We start from the raw sequence: 19133 nt of genomic DNA on the forward strand, positions 1-19133 counted from the left end.
ATGTACTCCCAATCATCCGTAAATTGATCTGAAGTGCATTTTACTCCGGATAATTCCTTTAACCAATAAAAAATAAGCGCACGGACCATCTAGCTAAAAAAAAAAAAAAGATTAGACCTACTTCAACAGTAGCTTATATTAGCCTACACAATTGGCCTACTCACTGAACCACCTTGCTTATAGTCTTTACACTTTGCTTATTGTGTCAGAGGATTCATATGATTTAAACTGGCATATCTTACATACAGTGTTGCAAAACTGTTTGGATTTACATACAAGTTGGTTCAATATTGCAAACAACTCATCTATATTATATTTTACCACGTGTGCTTGCGGACCACTTGGGATAGCTTGCGGACCACCAGTGGTCCCCGGACCACACTTTGAGAAACACTGCTCTACAGGAGTGCCTATAACAACATGTCCGCCCCCCGAACTACTGTACAAGTCCCGAACTACAACTTGCTACAACTGCAAGTTATGGCAAATCAACTCAAGGAGCTGGAGCTTCGACAGACCAAGCTGAAACTCGAAGGCAGGGGATTTCATTCTCGAAGTTGGGAGTGACTGATGATGTGGAAGCTTACCTTCATGCATTCGAGGCAACTGCTACTCGAGAGGGGTGACCGAAGGCACAGTGGGTAGGACTCTTTGCTCCTTTTCTCTCAGGTGAGGCTCTTAAGACATTTTAAGATGTAGAGACTAGCATTGGCCAAGACTATGAGAAACTAAAGGAGGAGATTCTAAGCCGCCATGGCCTTGCCAAGTTTAGTTTGGTAAAGCATTTCCATAATTGGATTTTCCAAAGGGGGACAACGCCTCGTGCACAAATGCATGAATTGATTTGAGTAACAAAGAGGTGGCTAGAACCTGAGAAGAACAGCTCAGTAGCCATTGTGGAAACCCATGTTTTGGATCGTTACCTGAGAGCTCTGCCCTATGAAGAAAAAAGGTAATCAGTCACCAGAAACTAACAACAGCCATGCAGTTAGAAGAAGCAATAGAGCAGTATCAGGCAGCCTCCAATATGCTCTGACTCCCCCGTAAAGAACCCTCAGCTTCCGTTCCAATTAGGCCCAGCTGAGTCCGCCAAAAAGAGACCAAACCTTATAGCCCTCCATCTAGCTCCTGAACCCTGAATCTCGACAGCTGTGGCGAGTTGGGCCATATCTCTTGGCAGTGTGACAAGTCCGATGAGCCAATGTCCACAGCGGGGTCTACGAGCAACCCTCAAGTGCACTTTGCTACCCTCCTTGGGGAGAGGGGAGACAACAGACCGACCTGCCTGGTAACAGTCAACAGGTGTGATTCGGTTGTTTGATTCGGGAAGTGCTTAGACCCTTGTTCAAGTGGCCGTGTTAGAGGCATCGCACCTTGCTCAAGGCGAACCGGTTCCCGTCGTTTGTGTCCATGGAGACACCCGTGAGTACCCAACCGCCATGGTGAGGCTAAAGACTACTAAAGGTTCATTTGATGTTGAAGTGGGAGTAATCAAGACACTTCCATGCTGTGGAGGGAAGCCTAAAAGAGGCTCAACCAGGAACCCCCGAAAACGTAAGTCTCAAGTTAGTCGAATGAGTAAAGTCTGGGTTAACCTCGCCAAACCATGTTCTTCCCCATCTGCTGTAGCTTAAGTTTTTGCAGTGGACTCTTGCGGTGATTCAGAACTGCTGACTCAGAACCGCAACCCGGGCCCAGTGAAAATGAGGCTGTGAGACGCAAATCCCTCAAACAGGTGGTCAATCAGAGATTTCAAACGAACGAAGGAACAACATGTCACAATGCAACACGCTGTTTTCCCTTGATGAAAGTGAAACCATGAGTTTTCCCACATCTCAACTTTGGCCAAAGTTTTCAGTGATAACACCTCATTGAAATAATATGAATCTTGAATCAATAAAGTAAGCATCTATCTATCTATCTATCTATCTATCTATCTATTTTCCATATGGGGTCTTAGAAGCCATCTGTCTCCTTCTAGCCACAGTGTTTTTGTTGCAAACATAGTCAACCTAAGCATGCTCAGATGACGTGATAGACGAGGCGCTGTTGCTCACCTGTCCATCATCGTAAAGCCCGATTTGATTGGTCTGCCAGATTTGGGGCGAGCATATAAGAACAGATAAGTATATTTGTTCAAATAAGGTTTTGTTAAATCACCCACAAAATTCACTGTATTTCATACACTCTACATCATCTCTTTCTTGTACACAAATATAGCAAAAATGGGTTTTTATGTGAATTAAAAAGAGATTTTGATGATTTGGATATACATTAGGAAAGGATTTTCAGAGACTGCACTCTACTGTAGTTACCAGTCAAGTGTTGTACACTACCCCCTGATGGGTTAAATGCAGAGAACAAATTCCTTGTATATGCAAGTATACTTGGCTAATAAACCTGATTTACTGTACATTTACATTAACAAGCAGCAAATTCACACTGGGTGCAGCAAAAATCCCAGTTATCCACAAGTTTCCTACAGTACATCCCGTGTCTACTTAAATTAGATCATTATTTGTGCAGCCTAAAGTGAATCCTTACTCAATAATGACTTGCATGGTTTATTATATTGTCACATATGAACATCACATTATACGACTTTGAGACAAGGGGCAAACTTATACACCACCATCCACAAAATGTTATCACAACCAATGAAATACATTTGTGCCTATAGCAAGAGTAGGTGAAGTGCATTCCCGAACAACTTATTTTCCTCTGAGAGAAATCTGCATCAACGGCACTACGTTGTACCTTACGTTGTCTCCATCTGTAACATAGGACCTAATTGGCCTATTGGTGCCGGAAATGAAACCAACAATGAAGCTCAGACTCAAAGTGGTTAAAAATACCAAAAGAAGTCGAGTAATCCACTCAAGATTTTTTAAATGTCTAATCAAACTGCATGCATGTTAAAGTGCTATACAAACGTTTCAGGTGACTCCTATCCTCAGTGCAAACACACCATATGAATTCACAGAGCTAAAAAGGAAATTACATCAATGCACTGATTAGTGGCACATTCGGCCATTCAGAGCACTCTGCATCTTGAAGCAATATTACTTGACGCCCAGAAATTATCCAGCATACACTGTTGCACTCGGCTAAATGGCACTAGTGTCTCCTCTCTTTTACTACTACTATAATGGTACTGCCACTACATTGCATATATCTGTACATACATTGTTCATATTATATACTGTAGTCATATTTATTTTGCTCTTATAAGGTTACTGCTAATACACTGCACATACAGTACTTATATTTAATTTATACTATACTCTAAACCACCTTCTGAAAACAACTGAATACTACTGTCTACACTTTTATCCTGTCTATGCACCACCTACTTTGTATATCACATTGCACTTTTTCTGCTTTTTTGCACTTCTGGTTAGACACAAACTGCATTTCGTTGTCTCTGTACTTGTACTCTGCACAATGGCAATAAAGTTGAATCTAATCTAATCTAATCTAATGTTGAAAATGTGTTCTCTCACACTTTCCCGACTAAATTTATCCGACGTAGCAATAGTAACTATGGGACTGACAATGGAACGCAGGGCTTGGGATCGGTCATGTGCATGGGAAAAACAGTTTGGAAAATATCATCATTCATGTCACTGCATTTGGGAATAAGAGGTGGGAAACTGGGTGAAGATTTTGCTAACCGAGTTGCTCAGTTGGGGGCTCGTCGTCACATTTGTAGTCCTTGTGGACTTTCATGTCTATACATTTTTAGTGAACTTGTGAATTTGCTGTTTTTGTCACTTGAAAGCTGCATATCCTTCTTTCAGAAGCGTTGAAGGACTGTAAATACAGTTGTTATTTAAGATTAGTGAGCATATGCTTTAACCTTTGTTGTTGCATCCATGTTTTTCACACATTACGAAGCACATGAACACTCGCAGTGGGAAAAACAACGTAATCACAGGGGCGGTCCCTGATATTCCCAGGTGGATGAACAGACCATTATTCATACCGTACACCTAACTGTCCAAATACCTACCCGCCATTTGATGTTGTGCTGCTGGCTCTTAAAGGGAATGACAGATGTCATTCTTATTAGTTTAAAGGATGTCACGCCCAAAACACACCCATGAATGATTAAGAAACATAAGAACAACACTTCTGAAAAATGCACCTGGTGTCTAATCACAAAATCACACCGTTTAATTAGTAAATATGGACTGGACACGCCTTAAATGTTTTTGAACTTTGCGTCTCTGACCAGGCGTCTCAGATTGCTAAAACAGAGCCCTTAATGTGTAGCTACACTGTGTAGAAGTGTTAATATTGTGCTAAATTAGTTGTTTGTTCATACACCGTTCAGGCCTGATTTCATACAGCTGAACTATTATTTTTTGTCTGTACACTACGTTTTTTACACAAGGCCCTGGATAATTATTTACTTTGTGTGTTGTGTAATAGCCTTACCTCTGCAAGCTCAGCATATTTCATTGCCACAACTCTCACTTCCTCACCATCTTTCTTAGAGATCCTCAATTTATTCTGCTCCTACATAAAACAATATATCAACATAGACTCAAAAATACACACATACTGTATATGTCACTTATATTATTTCTACAAATACATTGGTAGTTTCACAATCAGGATAAGTTTCACAAGGCCTAAAAATTAAACCCTCTTGAAATATCATTATTCACATATTTTGTATGTTTAATCTAGATCTGCTGAAGGTTAAAATGTTTCATGGCAACTGGTCATCATTGACAATTTTTACTTCCAATGTAAAATGTGTGTTGGAGTGGACATGCATTTTTCGCTTAGCCTGGTAAACAAAACTCATTCACGAAGTGAATAGAGTCTGCACACTCACTATTTTAGTGGCTACATTTCACAACAATATCACTTATTATGACGTTCAAATTCTATGTGGAAATTTTGTTGGTAGGCTCTTACTTGGTTTGAAGTAATTCCTAAACAAGTTCAACAGCTATATTTTAGCTCAGCTATATTTCTGAACTTATGTTTGACTGAAATATGTAACATATTACAACATATTACAAAATATCATAGTGTGGTCCAGTTTTTTGCCCATAGTACATTTTGTTAATATTATGTGTTGAAGTGGTGTAGTTTTAAAATTAAATGTGAATTTGAGGATAGAAATGACTGAAAGATGGTTTTGTGCCAACAAATGGTCATTTTTGTGCCAACTGTCAAGTCTAGCCATTAATAGCAACATAGTTATCCAACAGTATTCCAGTATAATCGTATTTTGAGATACAATGTCAAGCGATTACCCTAATTGTGAAACTACCCACAGGTGTATTCAATATACACCACTGGGCAACCATTGTGCACACTTCCTACCTTACAATAAAGCTTGAGGTCTGATCCCTCTACACTGGGTGGTTTGTAGAAGAGCTTATAAAGGCATTCCCAGTCCTTGCTGAAGTGACCAACGAACTCTATCTCCTTCACACACATTACCCGCCTATCACACACAAAATTAGTGCACATATAGGTTTAAATTCATATTTAAATGTGCATTACCACTATTTTTGAAATATCAAAGATGTAAAATGTCATTACACATTGAATTCATCAAGACTTAAATAAGCATACTTACTGCCTTTCAGGATGGACATACCTGTTAGTTATGATTATTTTAGTTTTCCTGTGTCCAGGGAAATCAAAGTGTTCCCTGAAGAATTCCCCATCCACCTGCTTAATCTCTGACCTCTGTAAAAAAGATAAATAATTAGTCTTATATAAAACACAGTTACACAGTCACAGTGAAGCGGTTTTAAGGCTGAACTTTCAATTATGATTTATCGACAAACCAATTGAACAATGAAGATTACCAATATCATATCATACTGCATCCAGTGAATTCACATAAAAAAAATAAATTTGACACCCTTTCAAAATACTATTACCAGGTTGTATGTGTTGGAACATCTGCAATATTATTAGTCAATGTTAGGCTAGCAGAGTAAGTTAACAAAATCGGTTTAACATAGCTCACATTTACTTTACACATTTATCAACATTAGCTTGTGAACGCTAACGTATTGCAATTTAAAGACGGATTTGTGATCCATTTGTAATGGATTTATGTTTCCTAACCTTTACTAACAAAGTTCTACTGAGTTTAGAGTTCTATTGTGTGTTGCCATGGTCACGGGGTGTGTCTGTTTACTATCATTTTGTGGTAACATTAATGTCCAAGTTGTTATAGAAACTAGCAGACATTGAATTCGACAATGACCTATGAAAGCCTGTAGCTCCGTGACAATATGTTGGCAGCGATTCGTTTTTGTTGGTGACACTTGTTGCCTGGACTATAAACTTGCTTTTACTCACAGACATAAAAATAAGCCGTTTTACAACTAATTAATCACACAGCCACTAATGGAACTGGAAAAACCCTGACTGAATTACTTAATTACAAAACCATACATGTAGCCCTCTAAAGCAAGCACACTTCACTTACACCAACATGCACATTCACATTAACTCACTGCATGGAATTAACTGTGCTTTATTACATATTTTAACTACACAAACTCACACTCAGATAGATCAAGACAGTTACTACATTGTTACTTTTATGTGATAGTTGAAGTATCAGGCAGACAATTTGTCCAAAGCGACTTTGGGTAACACTCCATAATAAGGTGCCATAATAAATAGCAAACTAGTAATTACCTAACCCTTTGTTAATATTTGAAGAGTTCAGATGCAAAACCCTCTAAATCCGTCTGACCACTTTTCTTTTAAATGAGCATTTAAATTCAGGCTCCTATAGGTTTTTGCCTATAAATCGATATTTCAGACCAGGAAGAGAGTGGTATTTAGTGGGTTTAGAAGTTAAATTATTTGATTAGCGTATACTATGTGTGGAGAGCATCCCCTCACCATCTTTATCTCATTTTTGACATAGGTGGCATTTAGAGGCTTTTGCATCTGAACCCTTCATTTGTTAATTGTTACTAAAATATCTATTTGGCACAAGTTAATAGTTTTTTCATCATTAATTAAATATCAGTTGTTTGCATAAAATCTGTGTTAATGTTTTAACAAATCTATTAACTAATATTGTATTAATATTAGTGCTGTCAGTTAAAGCCTATGTTGCAGGTTAACCACCACTGTTGATTAATGGGTACATAAAGTACTCAATATATGTATATCATTTTAAAAACTGTCTCCAAATGGTGTTAAATGCCAGTTTTTGTTGTTTTTAGCATTAGCGGGGTTTTTTTACGCAATTCGGTGATGACGTTACTTTGGGGACTACATGATCTGCGCTTCATTCATTTCAATGAACATCGCGGTTACACTTTCAACATAAAGTTTGTATATTTACACTTCAAATTGTCACAGCATTTATATCACAGCTACCCTATGATCTACCAATGGTAATAACGGTGCCTGATATCAATTTAGTAATTTTTCTGAATTTCGGGAGGTCTCGTTTTGGAGGGTATATTTTACCTTTATTCCTATGGGAAACGGTCACGGTTACACTTTCAACATAAAGTTTGTGTATTTACACTTCGAATTTCGTTACAGCATTTATATGACAACGACCCTATGGTCTAACAAAGATAACAATGTCTTCCGATTTTAGTTTAATGCAATTTTCTGAATTTGAGAGGCCTCGTTATGAGGCTACATAATGCACCTATTCAGTTCAATGCATTATGCTTATAACGTTACGACACTTTTTTGTTTCTGTCAGTGAACAGCACCGAGTGAAAGTCAACATTTTCTTTATATCTAGTGATAGTGATCAGTCGTTAGTTCAGATAAGTAGGCTACCGGGCAAACTTAGTCAGAAGATCAGAATATAAAGCATCATGATAGCAAAGATTGTTAAGGCGGAGCAAGATATTTCATCAGGAGCCACTTCCGGGAACCCGGATCGCACGAGGGGGGGTCAAAATCCCCCTATGCAGAGCAGAGGCAGCGACTGCTCCATTGAAATCTATGGGCATAGCTCAGAATTTTACCACATATGCTAAGGTCTTGGTTCTATAGAGTTAGGAATGTGAATTCCGGGCACGTTTTCATGATCCTCAAACCCTTCTGAACATTTCAGGTACATTTTTAGCATTTTTGAGCATTCCAGTCTGGAGAAAATCGACTTTATATCAGGTGTGCGCCGGTTATTTATGCCGCTGCTGTTGGCCGGTTGCAACGTATGCTCATCAATACGTCATCGACACGCCTCTTTATGCAGACAGGATTCGATCCCCATTTCGCGCCCATAGACATGAACTACGACGAAGTATCTTGCTCCGCCTTAACAATCTTTGATGATAGCTAGCTATGGGCTAACTTTTTAGTCCCACCTGTGAGTCACCCCAGTTGTTGCAAACTTAGCTTCTAGCCGCCGCCGATTAGGCTGGTCGTGTCTTCAGCATGAATATTTTCGATAACTACTGCTCGTGATTGATTGCCATTGACATCGTCAGGGTACGGTTTATCAAAGAGGGAGATAATATGGGCAAGTCACAGTTTTGCAGGTGCTTGTGTGGGCTGTGCCGTTCCGATGGAAACTGTGGTGGAGAGCTGCAGTAACTAGGGAAGCGATATCTATAACCGGCGCTATCTACTGCTGAACAATCCCTTACTCGTCTCTCTTTACTTCTCTCTCGTTACTCTCAAGGGTCTCAAGGTGGGCTTTGGTCTGTAGCCTCCCCAAGGTGACGTAATGCAATGCATTGTGGGGGAAAGGAGAATCACTTCAAACGATGTGAAATAGTACCTGCCTTTTCGTATTATATTCCGTTTTGTGATACCCAACAACATCAAATACAATGGATAACAGTTTGAATGTTTATTACCAACAAGCAAATTGTGCAAATTCGTTGGAAAATGAACCCTGCAACACGGCCTTTAAACGAGTTATTAACGGCGTTACCGTAAACCTATTTTAACGGCGTCAATTTTTTTATCGCGAGATTAACGTTCTTTTTGGTGTAACAAACTTTGTCGTTTTTTCACAAGCTGTTGCAACAACTAGTAACGTTAGAACAACTACAACACCACACTGGATCTAGCTAGACCGTGCTGCATGTACACGCCCCCTTTTAGGGGAGAGGGAGCTGTTTGGATAATGGAAACCTATGCTGCATAGAAGTGGGGAGCGAAAAGGGGTTATACTTACTAAATCTTGAAACAAACGTGAATAAAAGGCACAAAATAAGGTTGGTGTAAGAGTTATCTGTGTGTTTATGGGATTAACGTGACCATTATGTTCCTATTTTTTGCTCTTTCCAGTTTAGCCTAACAGGAGTGTCACAAATGTAGGCAAACTGCCCGTGGCTGACTATTCACCCCTTGCAGACACGTGACTTAAGTCACGTGACGGCTCCATGCTGGACGGCAAAAAGATAGGAGACGGACGGCAAATTACATTATGTCATAACGATTATGATGAACTGAACACCATTACTATAACATCTTTGTAGTTCAATGTATTGCTGTTTGGGGTCTGATAGTCAAGGAAAGATGCCAGTGGTGTTGTTAGATGAAATGGGTCATGATCGCAAATGTAAAGTTATTAAAACTGGTGGTAACAGCAAGTGGAGATAACGTTAGGTCATAACGTTAGGCTACTGTAATTAACATTATGGTAAATGAACACCCATAAGTATTTCTAGACTAAAATATTGCAAAGCGATTTGGTTACTTTATTTGTCTTGCTTTTATCAGTTGTAACATAGTCAAAACGTTAAGAATGTCATAACAGAACATGAAATAATAACTTAGCTGCCACACTTAGAAGCTAGCTATTCTAGCTAACGTGTATCGTAGCTCATAGTGCTAGGGCTAATGTAACTCGTCAGTTTGTACGTTGCCCAGCGAATAATCTTACTTCTTAGGCCTACATGTCTTAAGTTAAAGAATTGAAAGAAATAGGAAATAAAAAAACTTGAACGGTATTATCTGTTTACATTCAGATCTTGCCAAAGACTGTGCTATCTGCCGTCCTGTTCAGAGTCTATGGTTGCTATAGCAACCGCTGCTGTGCTTCATACACTGAGGAGATAAGCATGCAATTGTGGTTGAAATACTCCCGAAACACAAAGAAAACAAACCAAAATATATCTATGCAAGAACATGGGATGTTGTTGTATTCCAAACAATAAGCCAACAGTCGTGGAAGGGCATTACTACGGTTAAATCTCACTATAATCTCCTAGCTGTGCGATATGTCCCATTTACAACCCATTGATTTGATTCGTGTTATTGCCGTCCACTAGGCTATTTTGCTGTGGCGCGAACAAAACGTGACGTCACTTGCAAGGGGTCAATAACTAAGTTCGGCAAGCCTTTACATGTCATAACATCAACTAAACATAAGTCACACATTCATTCCATCACTTGTAATATGAACGTAGCCTTTTTCCTACAACTAGGTGAGATAATTGGCTATGCCTGTTATACTGAAGTTCCACAGTTAGCTAGCTAGCAAGCTAACCGTTTTACATGGGATATGGTAAGTGTAGCTAGTACGTGCTGAATGGGTTGTAATGTAGCCTACATCGTTTCGACTTAAGTTACATACACATAATTCTTTATAACTGCCGTGTTAGTAAAATTATTGAATGGCCTGTAAATGAACAACTAGATGTAACGTCAAGGTGTGATTAGGCTATCTGTCTTTCCCAATGATATATCATTGATCATTGAAGTAGGCCTAAACATACATATATGTACTTGTTTTCCGCTAAAATGGGGCGTGATGCAGATTAAATGTAGCCTTATGATAATGTGCCTTTAGTAGGCTACGTAAAGGCATGCTGCACACACTTGTTTGGGCTTACGAGCCGGCCAAAGAGTAGATTCGTACAATAAACACCAACGCAGTTCTGAACTCCCGGTCAGCTGAATGGTGTTTTAAATTGCTGTGGACACCGATGGCGACATGAGTGCGATGCACTCTGCTTTCGACATTCATTTACTGTACATTAGATTCCATTCTTTTCAATACAACTCTGCACACCAGCATCGCACTTTGCCGCCGTGTAAATCACGATTCAGTTATATTTGGTCGACGGTGCTCCATAAAATCCATTGTTCATCCAGTGTTTGCGTGTTAAAAACTTTGGCGCTGATGTGTGTGGCAAGTGACAGTGCACCATAGACTGTAGGCCTATAAAATGGCAGTGCACTCATGTCGAAAAGTTCCTTATTTTCAACTGAACTCAAAGATAATGAATATAGCATTTTATGTTTGTTATGCCCTTTATTAGCTATATTTCTGAAGAATATATTGTGTTGCCTCAGGTCTGCTGCACATCTTTTTAAAACTGATTTGAAATAATCAAATAGACCTACGTCTTAAAGTTAAGTTAATAAGTAACTTGCTTTGCTTTCATTTGAATCCTAATCAAGATACACACAATAATAATTGCTTTATATTGTTAACATGGACTCCTGAACAGTTCAGAAACGCAAAATAATAGAATTTTAATCATGCGATAAAATATGTGAATAATCGTGATTAACTATAGGAATTCAGCGATTAATCGTGATTAAAATTTTTAATCACGATAAAAATCGTTTGACAGCACTAATTAATATATGTTAAATGTTTATTTACAAACTATATACTAATATAAAAGTTAATGACATATTATTATTTATCTAGCTTTTCTGATTAGCTTTGTGGATAATTTATGGAATTTATGGCTTTATGGTCTTGTGGGGTGTATAAGGCACCCTACTGCCAGTGGTTGGTTGTGTGAGAGTTTGCACACCTCTTCTTCCACTTCATCCTTATTGGATACCTTTGTGGTTGGCTGTCCCGTAATTGGTGACTCTCTGTCTAGTCTTTGAAAGTAGTGTACTCTTTGCCTTTGGAAGTACTATTTGGTTGCTGCTTGAATTTGGTGAAATTCAGGGGAGGGGGGTGTAACAGAGTTAGAAATGTAGTTTAGTGTTTGTATGTGATTTTCGCCTAATTAAGCAGCTTTATTGAGATTGGTGTTTTGGAGTCCCCTTTGGAGAAATGCTATACTGCAGCTCTGCTGCGTTTTGTCCTTGTATTGTTGCCATAGCTGATCAGAAGCGGTATGCTTTGCATTGCGTAGGTTGACTGTATAAAGCTCTCCCCACTTTGTTTTAATTTTGTAACTGTAAAATGTTGTTTAAGTTGAACACTTTGATATACCACCTGTATTATGTTACTTTACATGTATTGTTAAGATTTGGGTGCAATTCTAGCAACTCTAGAAAGTTTATTAATGTTTTCATTATGACCACGAGTTCATACACACTGAGTCTAACGTGACTAGCTGTAAACTCCGCTAGCAACTTTCCATGCATTCAGTGTAGTTTAGCTTAGTGTGCATGGAAAGTGCAATTCAGTCTAGCAGGAAATTAATGTACATTTAGTTTAGCATTGTGTTTATGCATTAGCTATGGTCTACGTCTGAGTGTTTAGGGAGTCTCAGAATATTAATAAACTGTCGTTCTGTGCACCTGAACATTCCATGTCGCATGTCTCCCTTGCTAGTAGGGCTGACAGTGATGGTATAGGAATGATGCATGTAATATAGCCCATTCAACTACTTGTTGTTTTGTTTTAACTTTTCCTAAAGGAATAAATGTGATAAGCCAGTTTTGGTCTCAGTCCCTTCACCGTCTGACTAGTTATATATTACTAATATATTAATAAAGCTTAACCAACTTTATTATAAGGGTCCCCCATACTGATAGTTACATATTACTAATATATTAATTAAGCTTAACCAGCTTTATTATAAGGGGCCCCACGCTTATAGCTATATACTACTAATATATTAATTAAGCTTAACCAACTTTATTGCAAGCGGTTCCGGCGCCGACAACAGTGGCAGCATGTCAAGGTAGCTTCGTATTTTTTTCTTGAATTTCCCTTTGGGGATCAATAAAGTATCAATCTATCTATCTATTGTAAGGGTCCTATGGGGAGTGGTTCATATTGGAATAGGCAGAAGCACAGTTTAATAACAATTAGTTGACTAGTTATTAGTCATTAACTTTTCTATTAACATATAGTTTGCAAATAAACATTTAAAATTTAAATGATGCAAGAATTAACTGTTAATTAGTGCCAAAGACATTTAGTTAACTATTAACACATATTATTACAATATTAGTTAATAGATTTGCTAAAACATTAACATACAGATTTTATGCAAACAACTAATATTTAATTAATGATTAAAAAACTATTAACTTGTGCCAAATAGATATGTTAGTAACAATTAACAAATATTAACAAAGGGTTAGGTCATTACTAGTTTGCTATTTATTATGGCACCTTATTATGGAGTGTTACCAGACTTTGAAGTGGAATGAAATTATTTCATTGAAAACAGTTAGAAATCAACATTATACATAATTTAACAAATATATAGCAATATTACATTTGAAAATATCACAAAACAACCACTAAATAACAACAACAATAACCAAAAACTATTATTATATATAAAAATGGACGTGCCAAGTATCTGTAGCTGTTAAAACAGATTACTGTTTACAGGGAAGCTTTACGATTCTTTTTCAATGAAACAGGGTCCTCTGTGGAATGGAAATTGTGGGTACCTGATCCGTGCTGCCTGTCCGATCCATTCTGTGCATGTGCAAGCATGTGCAAGATGTTCACAATTTATTTGCTTAGCCTTCTTGCAGGAATTTATTTCATTCACTTAGTCATTCTCTGGTTATATATATTATATATATATATATATATATATATATATATATATATATATATATATATATATATATATATATGATATATAGATATGGTATATAGGTCTATTATTCACATGATTTAATGTTGACATTATTTAATGTGAAATTGTGCAAGTTTTAACTGCCTACTGCCTACAACGGCCTACAGAGTTGATAGGTAGTTCTCTAGGCTATTTTTACAAGGCGAACATTCGCAGTCTTTTATTACAGCGTTGGTGAGAAAAACAGCCTGTGAGAATAGGCTAATTGTTCTTGGTTGGGTCGTTGTCAGCACTTCATTGACGAAATGCGAACATAAGGGTATGTCCAGACTAGACGTCTTTTTTGCAGCTGCCAGGATCCGTTTTATTTTATAATTCTATGGAGTAGACCGTGTTTTCAAAAAAGTCCTCGACTTCTTTTAAAACGTGACCGAGCTGTTTTTAAAGTTGAGTAATGTTCGACTTCTTGCGGATAAATGCCCTACTTCACTCTGTTTTTGACAGCTATCTGCACAACTTGTTAGAAAAAGAAGGCAAATCTGAACGTAGTCTAATGAACTTAAAATTTAAATATGCTGTTGTCAATTCAGTAAGCTTGCTAGGTGAGTATAAGATTCAAATTTCATCCACTTCCATCAGTTACAGGTGGGAGTTAAGGGTCACCAACACAGAAGTTAAAGTGTCCAGGACCTTGACAAAAGATACATCATCATTGCAATAGTCCAGTCCAGTGACATATTGTGTAAAATATGCTATATGCTATAATATAAAAAGTGTGAACTGATAAGACATTGAGATGAAGAGCTATATCTTGCACTTTAACGCAATTGACTTCGCGCAAATCTCTTTATGGCCGGATCTTGGGCGCTGTTTCTATTTTACCGGCGGGAAATTGACTGTTGCGCCCGACACAAATGTAAAATGGGGTGGTCTGTAGCAGCTACATTATTCATGGGTGTGGTTTGGGCGTAACGTGCAATAAACCAATCAGAGAGTCATCTCACATTCCCTTTAACAACAGGCACGCTTGTTCCATAGTGGATTGCTATTATGATGGCGGATTTGCCAGGCGCAGCCAGGAACGGTTCACAGTGCTATAGTCAATTGGGAACAGTTTGCTATTGATTTTTTTCTCTTGACAAAATGTAATACAGAAATGTCACTTTCCGATGTTTTGGGATCACTCTCACTGAATCACGAGCTTATGAATGCATGGTGATATTTTTGTAATAATCTAACATTACCTCACTATAGACAATGCAGATCTGTCAGATAAGCTCTCCTCTCCCGTGCTGCTGCTGGGCATTTGGGTTAAATGGCATCGGCATGCAGTTCAACATCACGTCTCATTAAGTCCTCTAATTTAGGCCTATGTCATCAACACATCCGTGATTCGTGGAAATGTGTTTGCTAGATTTATACCTGTTTTTTTACATCGGGACACCACAATGATTTCCCTTGTGTAGCAATTTGTATTTGTCCTTGTAATTATGTATGGTTTGGAGAAATGGGAACTGCATCGTATAGATGAGAGGAGAAAAGTGCATTGCGCAAAACAGGCGCCCAAGCAAGCGCTTCTGCAGGTGTAAGCTACGGCTGTACCTTACCAACAGGCAACGAGAAACACTTTCCAAGTTGACCTAACTTTCCAACTCTGCACAGTATCCCATTAACTGCATGACAGTAGGCTATTTACAATATTTATTTTATGTAAAGTAGAGTTTGTAAACACGTTATCATCAACTTAATGCACGCACAACTTTTGTTTGAGCAGGAGAGAGAATAACAATGAATGGATGCAGCAACTACAGAAATTGTAGCGAAGGCTGCTGCTTTCTTTTACTTTTACCATAGAGGTTGTTGGTTAACAGCACATTTAAGCGAATTCACAAATTTAAGACTTCAAGGCCATCATGGATATGCAAGCTTGTTTAAGCGAATTCAGAAACTCAAGACTTCAAGGCCATCATGGATATAAAACGTTTTTTTGAAAACAACTAAAGGATGGAGCGAACATAGCAAAGGTTGGAGTTAATTCAGATGGGCTACAACAAGGTAGGCAAAATTGTGGTGCTTGTCAAAACCTTAGCGCAGCTGGAATAATGCTTATAGGCTGATGTTAAAGCGCACACAATGTTTAAAGCCATACACAACGGTAAATTGGAACAAAACTAGGGCTGTATAAAGTTGTCCAAATTAATAGATCGTAATTAGGCGTTGTTGTTGTAAAGATATTGCATGTAGATGTATAGGCTACTAAATTTTTAGTTGACCAATGCACAAACAAAACCGGGAAACGGACAATATCAAGGCTTTGAATGTTTCCATCTGTGCACAGGGTGTCTGTAGATCGGTGTGCATAGCATTCATTTCTGCAGGCCTGTGACCATGCATGCGCCCTTAAAATAGCATCTGAATTTCCGCCACTGACTTTAGACCAGGAGGTTCCTGGTCTGTGGCGGAATTGTTTTCTGGAAACTGCAAAATATCAACAGGGACCGTTTGCGTCGGAACACGCCCCCTCTTTTCGCTGAAACGCCCCCGTGGGCGCACATGTACCTGTGGAGGGAAAATTCCAATATGTGCCGACTGCAAAATAGGAAAGACAAAAGTGCGAGTATACAAAGTCAATTGCGCTGGTTTGCAAGATCGAGCCCGAAAGCTACATGCTTGGAGAAATTAAGTTGGTCATTGATCATTATGACCATGCTCATAGTCTCTTAAAGTTTTAATTAGGGGGTCAATGATAATTGAAGTTGGATATTTTGTGGGATAGCTGGATTGGCTGGGAATACTAGGAGGCCAGTTTTTGATGAGTTTTTGAAAGATTGAGCTGAATATGATGCTCCCTCATCAAACCTGAAACAACACTGGGGCATGCTCAAATGCAAGCTGAAATTCCAAGGAGAAGACAAAAGCAAACAAAATGCACTCATAACGTTAAATGATCTGGAGAAATATGACAGGGTGGGGGGGGGGAGGTACATTTCACAATATTCAAACAGAATAATTGTACTACATAAACATAAACTTATCCACAAATCTAGGATAATATTTTGAGGCATTCTCAATAAACAGAGAAATGATTTCAAATATAATAAAAAAAATGATTTTTATATGAAAAAAATACACAAAATCTTGCTCTCTCTGCCACATACTCTACCTAAATACAGAGTAACTAACTCAAATAACCTCTTCAGAAGAATGTGACATTTTGATGTGTAATGTGAGAATCCCTAACCCCTTACTCCCACCCACCAACTCATTCCTCCTCAGGCTGCATGAAAAATAGAAACAGAAGAGAAAACTATTACAGAATCATTACATGATAAGAATCAATACAGTTCTATGTATTCAGATTCAAAGTATGATCTGGAATTTTAGTTTGTAATTCAACACAAACTTGTAAATTGTCCAGGAATGTCATAGTTCACTGCTTTTATAATAGTAGGGAGAATAGTAGACATATATGGAAAGCCCACTTTGGGCACCTGAGCAATCTCACCTGGTAAAAGTCATAACCTTGGGCTTCATGTAAGTTGTATGGTCTGATCACCCCGTCTTCCTGAATTAGACGTGCTGGGCGTAATTTGTTCACTTCCTCCGAAGATTCTGCCACTCTATCAATAAAACATTTCAAAGTCATGTTTTGTCCATGCACCAAACCATGAATCAGACGCACACCCTAAATATGCAAGATTGATTGTTTTTTTTTGTAAGCATGTAAGATGATTAAGTGAGACAAATGTATACATAATCAGTGCACAAGGAAAAACATGAACATTTACCTATGATAATGTGAATATATTTATATTTTCAATGTATTATCAGTATAGAGGGAATATTGTTGCATAACTCATTAAAGGAGTTATGTGTACATTCAGTCATAAAAAAATAAAATAAACACTTATCTTACAGTATTAAACATTTCCAAAATAAATTGAGACCAGCAATGAGTACCTACATTCCATGGATGTATGTATACATAATTGAACATGCTTTTGAACATTTGAACATGCTTATTGTATTTATCATACTTTATTTTGCAGCAATGGCTTCACTGGCTTCTTGTACATTTCCAACTGCATTTAAACTTGCTTGGGTAACACTGCTGCTTAAAAAGCCTTCCCTTGCTCTCACCTAAGTAGGGATCTATCCACACCTCTCATTTCTCTCTCTCAGGCTGTTGAAAGGGCGGCTTCCAAACTATGGGTAGGACACAAGTCCGCATCTCACTGCCTTGCCACAGGGGTCATGTCATGATTGATGACCAGCTAACCACTATTTAAAGGTGCTCTAAGCGATGCCCAGGTTGTTTTTGTTGCCGTTTTTGGAGCCTGGGCTGTCCACAGAGATCGCGTTTTTTTACAGTGTATTCAGGACACAGACAGCTAGCGGTTGGTTAGGTGATGTTTGCAGTAAGTGACATAAAATGCCTAAAAAACGTGTGGCATCGCAGAGCACCTTTTATATATGAAAAATCAGGCTGTACCTAACCCAACATGCCACACAGCTCTTGTTACAGACCATGGTTATCTTTCACCTTGACTACTACTGACGTTCAGAGGGGGAGGGAATGCCACTCCAAGTGAAAATATGATGAGGTGCCCAATGGAGTAAAAAAAAAAAAAGTACAACCGTACCCTCTGAGACAGGCTTTCCCAAAGTAGGTGCTGCCTACCTGTGACAACAATGAAGCACAAAATAATGAAATAAAATTCATAAAATGGATGTTATTTGACTCAAAATTGTACTTGAGTCATGTTTACAGCTAACAAAATGCTTTCATAAGATTTTGAATTTGTAGAGTGCTGCTTACATTCATTTTACAATCATTTATATTTTATTTTTAGATTATGTCAGGTTAACTGTATTACTAAAAGGCAAAGTAGATTGGTGCCATCAATGACCAAACAGATTTTGCTCGAGTCATTCCCATTGCAACATAGCCCTACATATTACTTCTCATTTAAAGTACTTTTTAGCCACATCCTTTTATAATGTTCTGATGTCAGAGCTGCTTAATAGAGTCGGAGCTGGGTGGGTAGTACAGCAATCTTTCTTGGAAATCAATCTAGTAGCCTAAAGATTTTCTTTTTTTTACAATTATGGATTAGTAAAAGCAAGTGCTTTTCTCTTGTTAATAGCGGTATCACAATGCCAAAACGCTAGCCTTCTAGCCAACTAAACCAATAGCATGCTTAGACGATTCTTAGGTGATTCAAATCTAATTGGTTGTTCAATTACAAAATCAAGCAGAGGTGTAAAAATCCTATACGGTAAATATGCCAAAGGAATTGGATGATTTGTAAAACTTTGGGGGAAAAGCTTTTTTCAGTTAAGTTTCAGATGTTAGTATTGTAGCAATGGGGAAAAAACAAAAAGTTGTTCATGATAAGCATGGTCAGGTGGAGT

The 19133-nt window shown here is 38.1% G+C and overlaps 1 protein-coding gene across 4 annotated transcripts in view; it reads right to left on the reverse strand.

Moving 5' to 3' along the window:
- vps13c (vacuolar protein sorting 13 homolog C) overlaps positions 1-19133 on the reverse strand; it is a 392379-nt gene that overhangs the window by 9505 nt on the left and 363741 nt on the right. For all 4 annotated transcript variants that reach the window (XM_042061414.1, XM_042061415.1, XM_042061412.1 and 1 more), the window contains 4 exons: positions 17224-17338; positions 5624-5715; positions 5344-5467; positions 4441-4521 (listed from right to left, as the gene is read on the reverse strand). In XM_042061414.1, the coding sequence (XP_041917348.1) occupies positions 4441-4521; positions 5344-5467; positions 5624-5715; positions 17224-17338 (412 nt within the window). The remainder of the gene's footprint in view (positions 1-4440; positions 4522-5343; positions 5468-5623; positions 5716-17223; positions 17339-19133) is intronic.

The sequence above is a fragment of the Alosa sapidissima genome, chromosome 14 (genome assembly GCF_018492685.1).
Source record: "Alosa sapidissima isolate fAloSap1 chromosome 14, fAloSap1.pri, whole genome shotgun sequence".
Taxonomy (NCBI): domain Eukaryota; kingdom Metazoa; phylum Chordata; class Actinopteri; order Clupeiformes; family Clupeidae; genus Alosa; species Alosa sapidissima.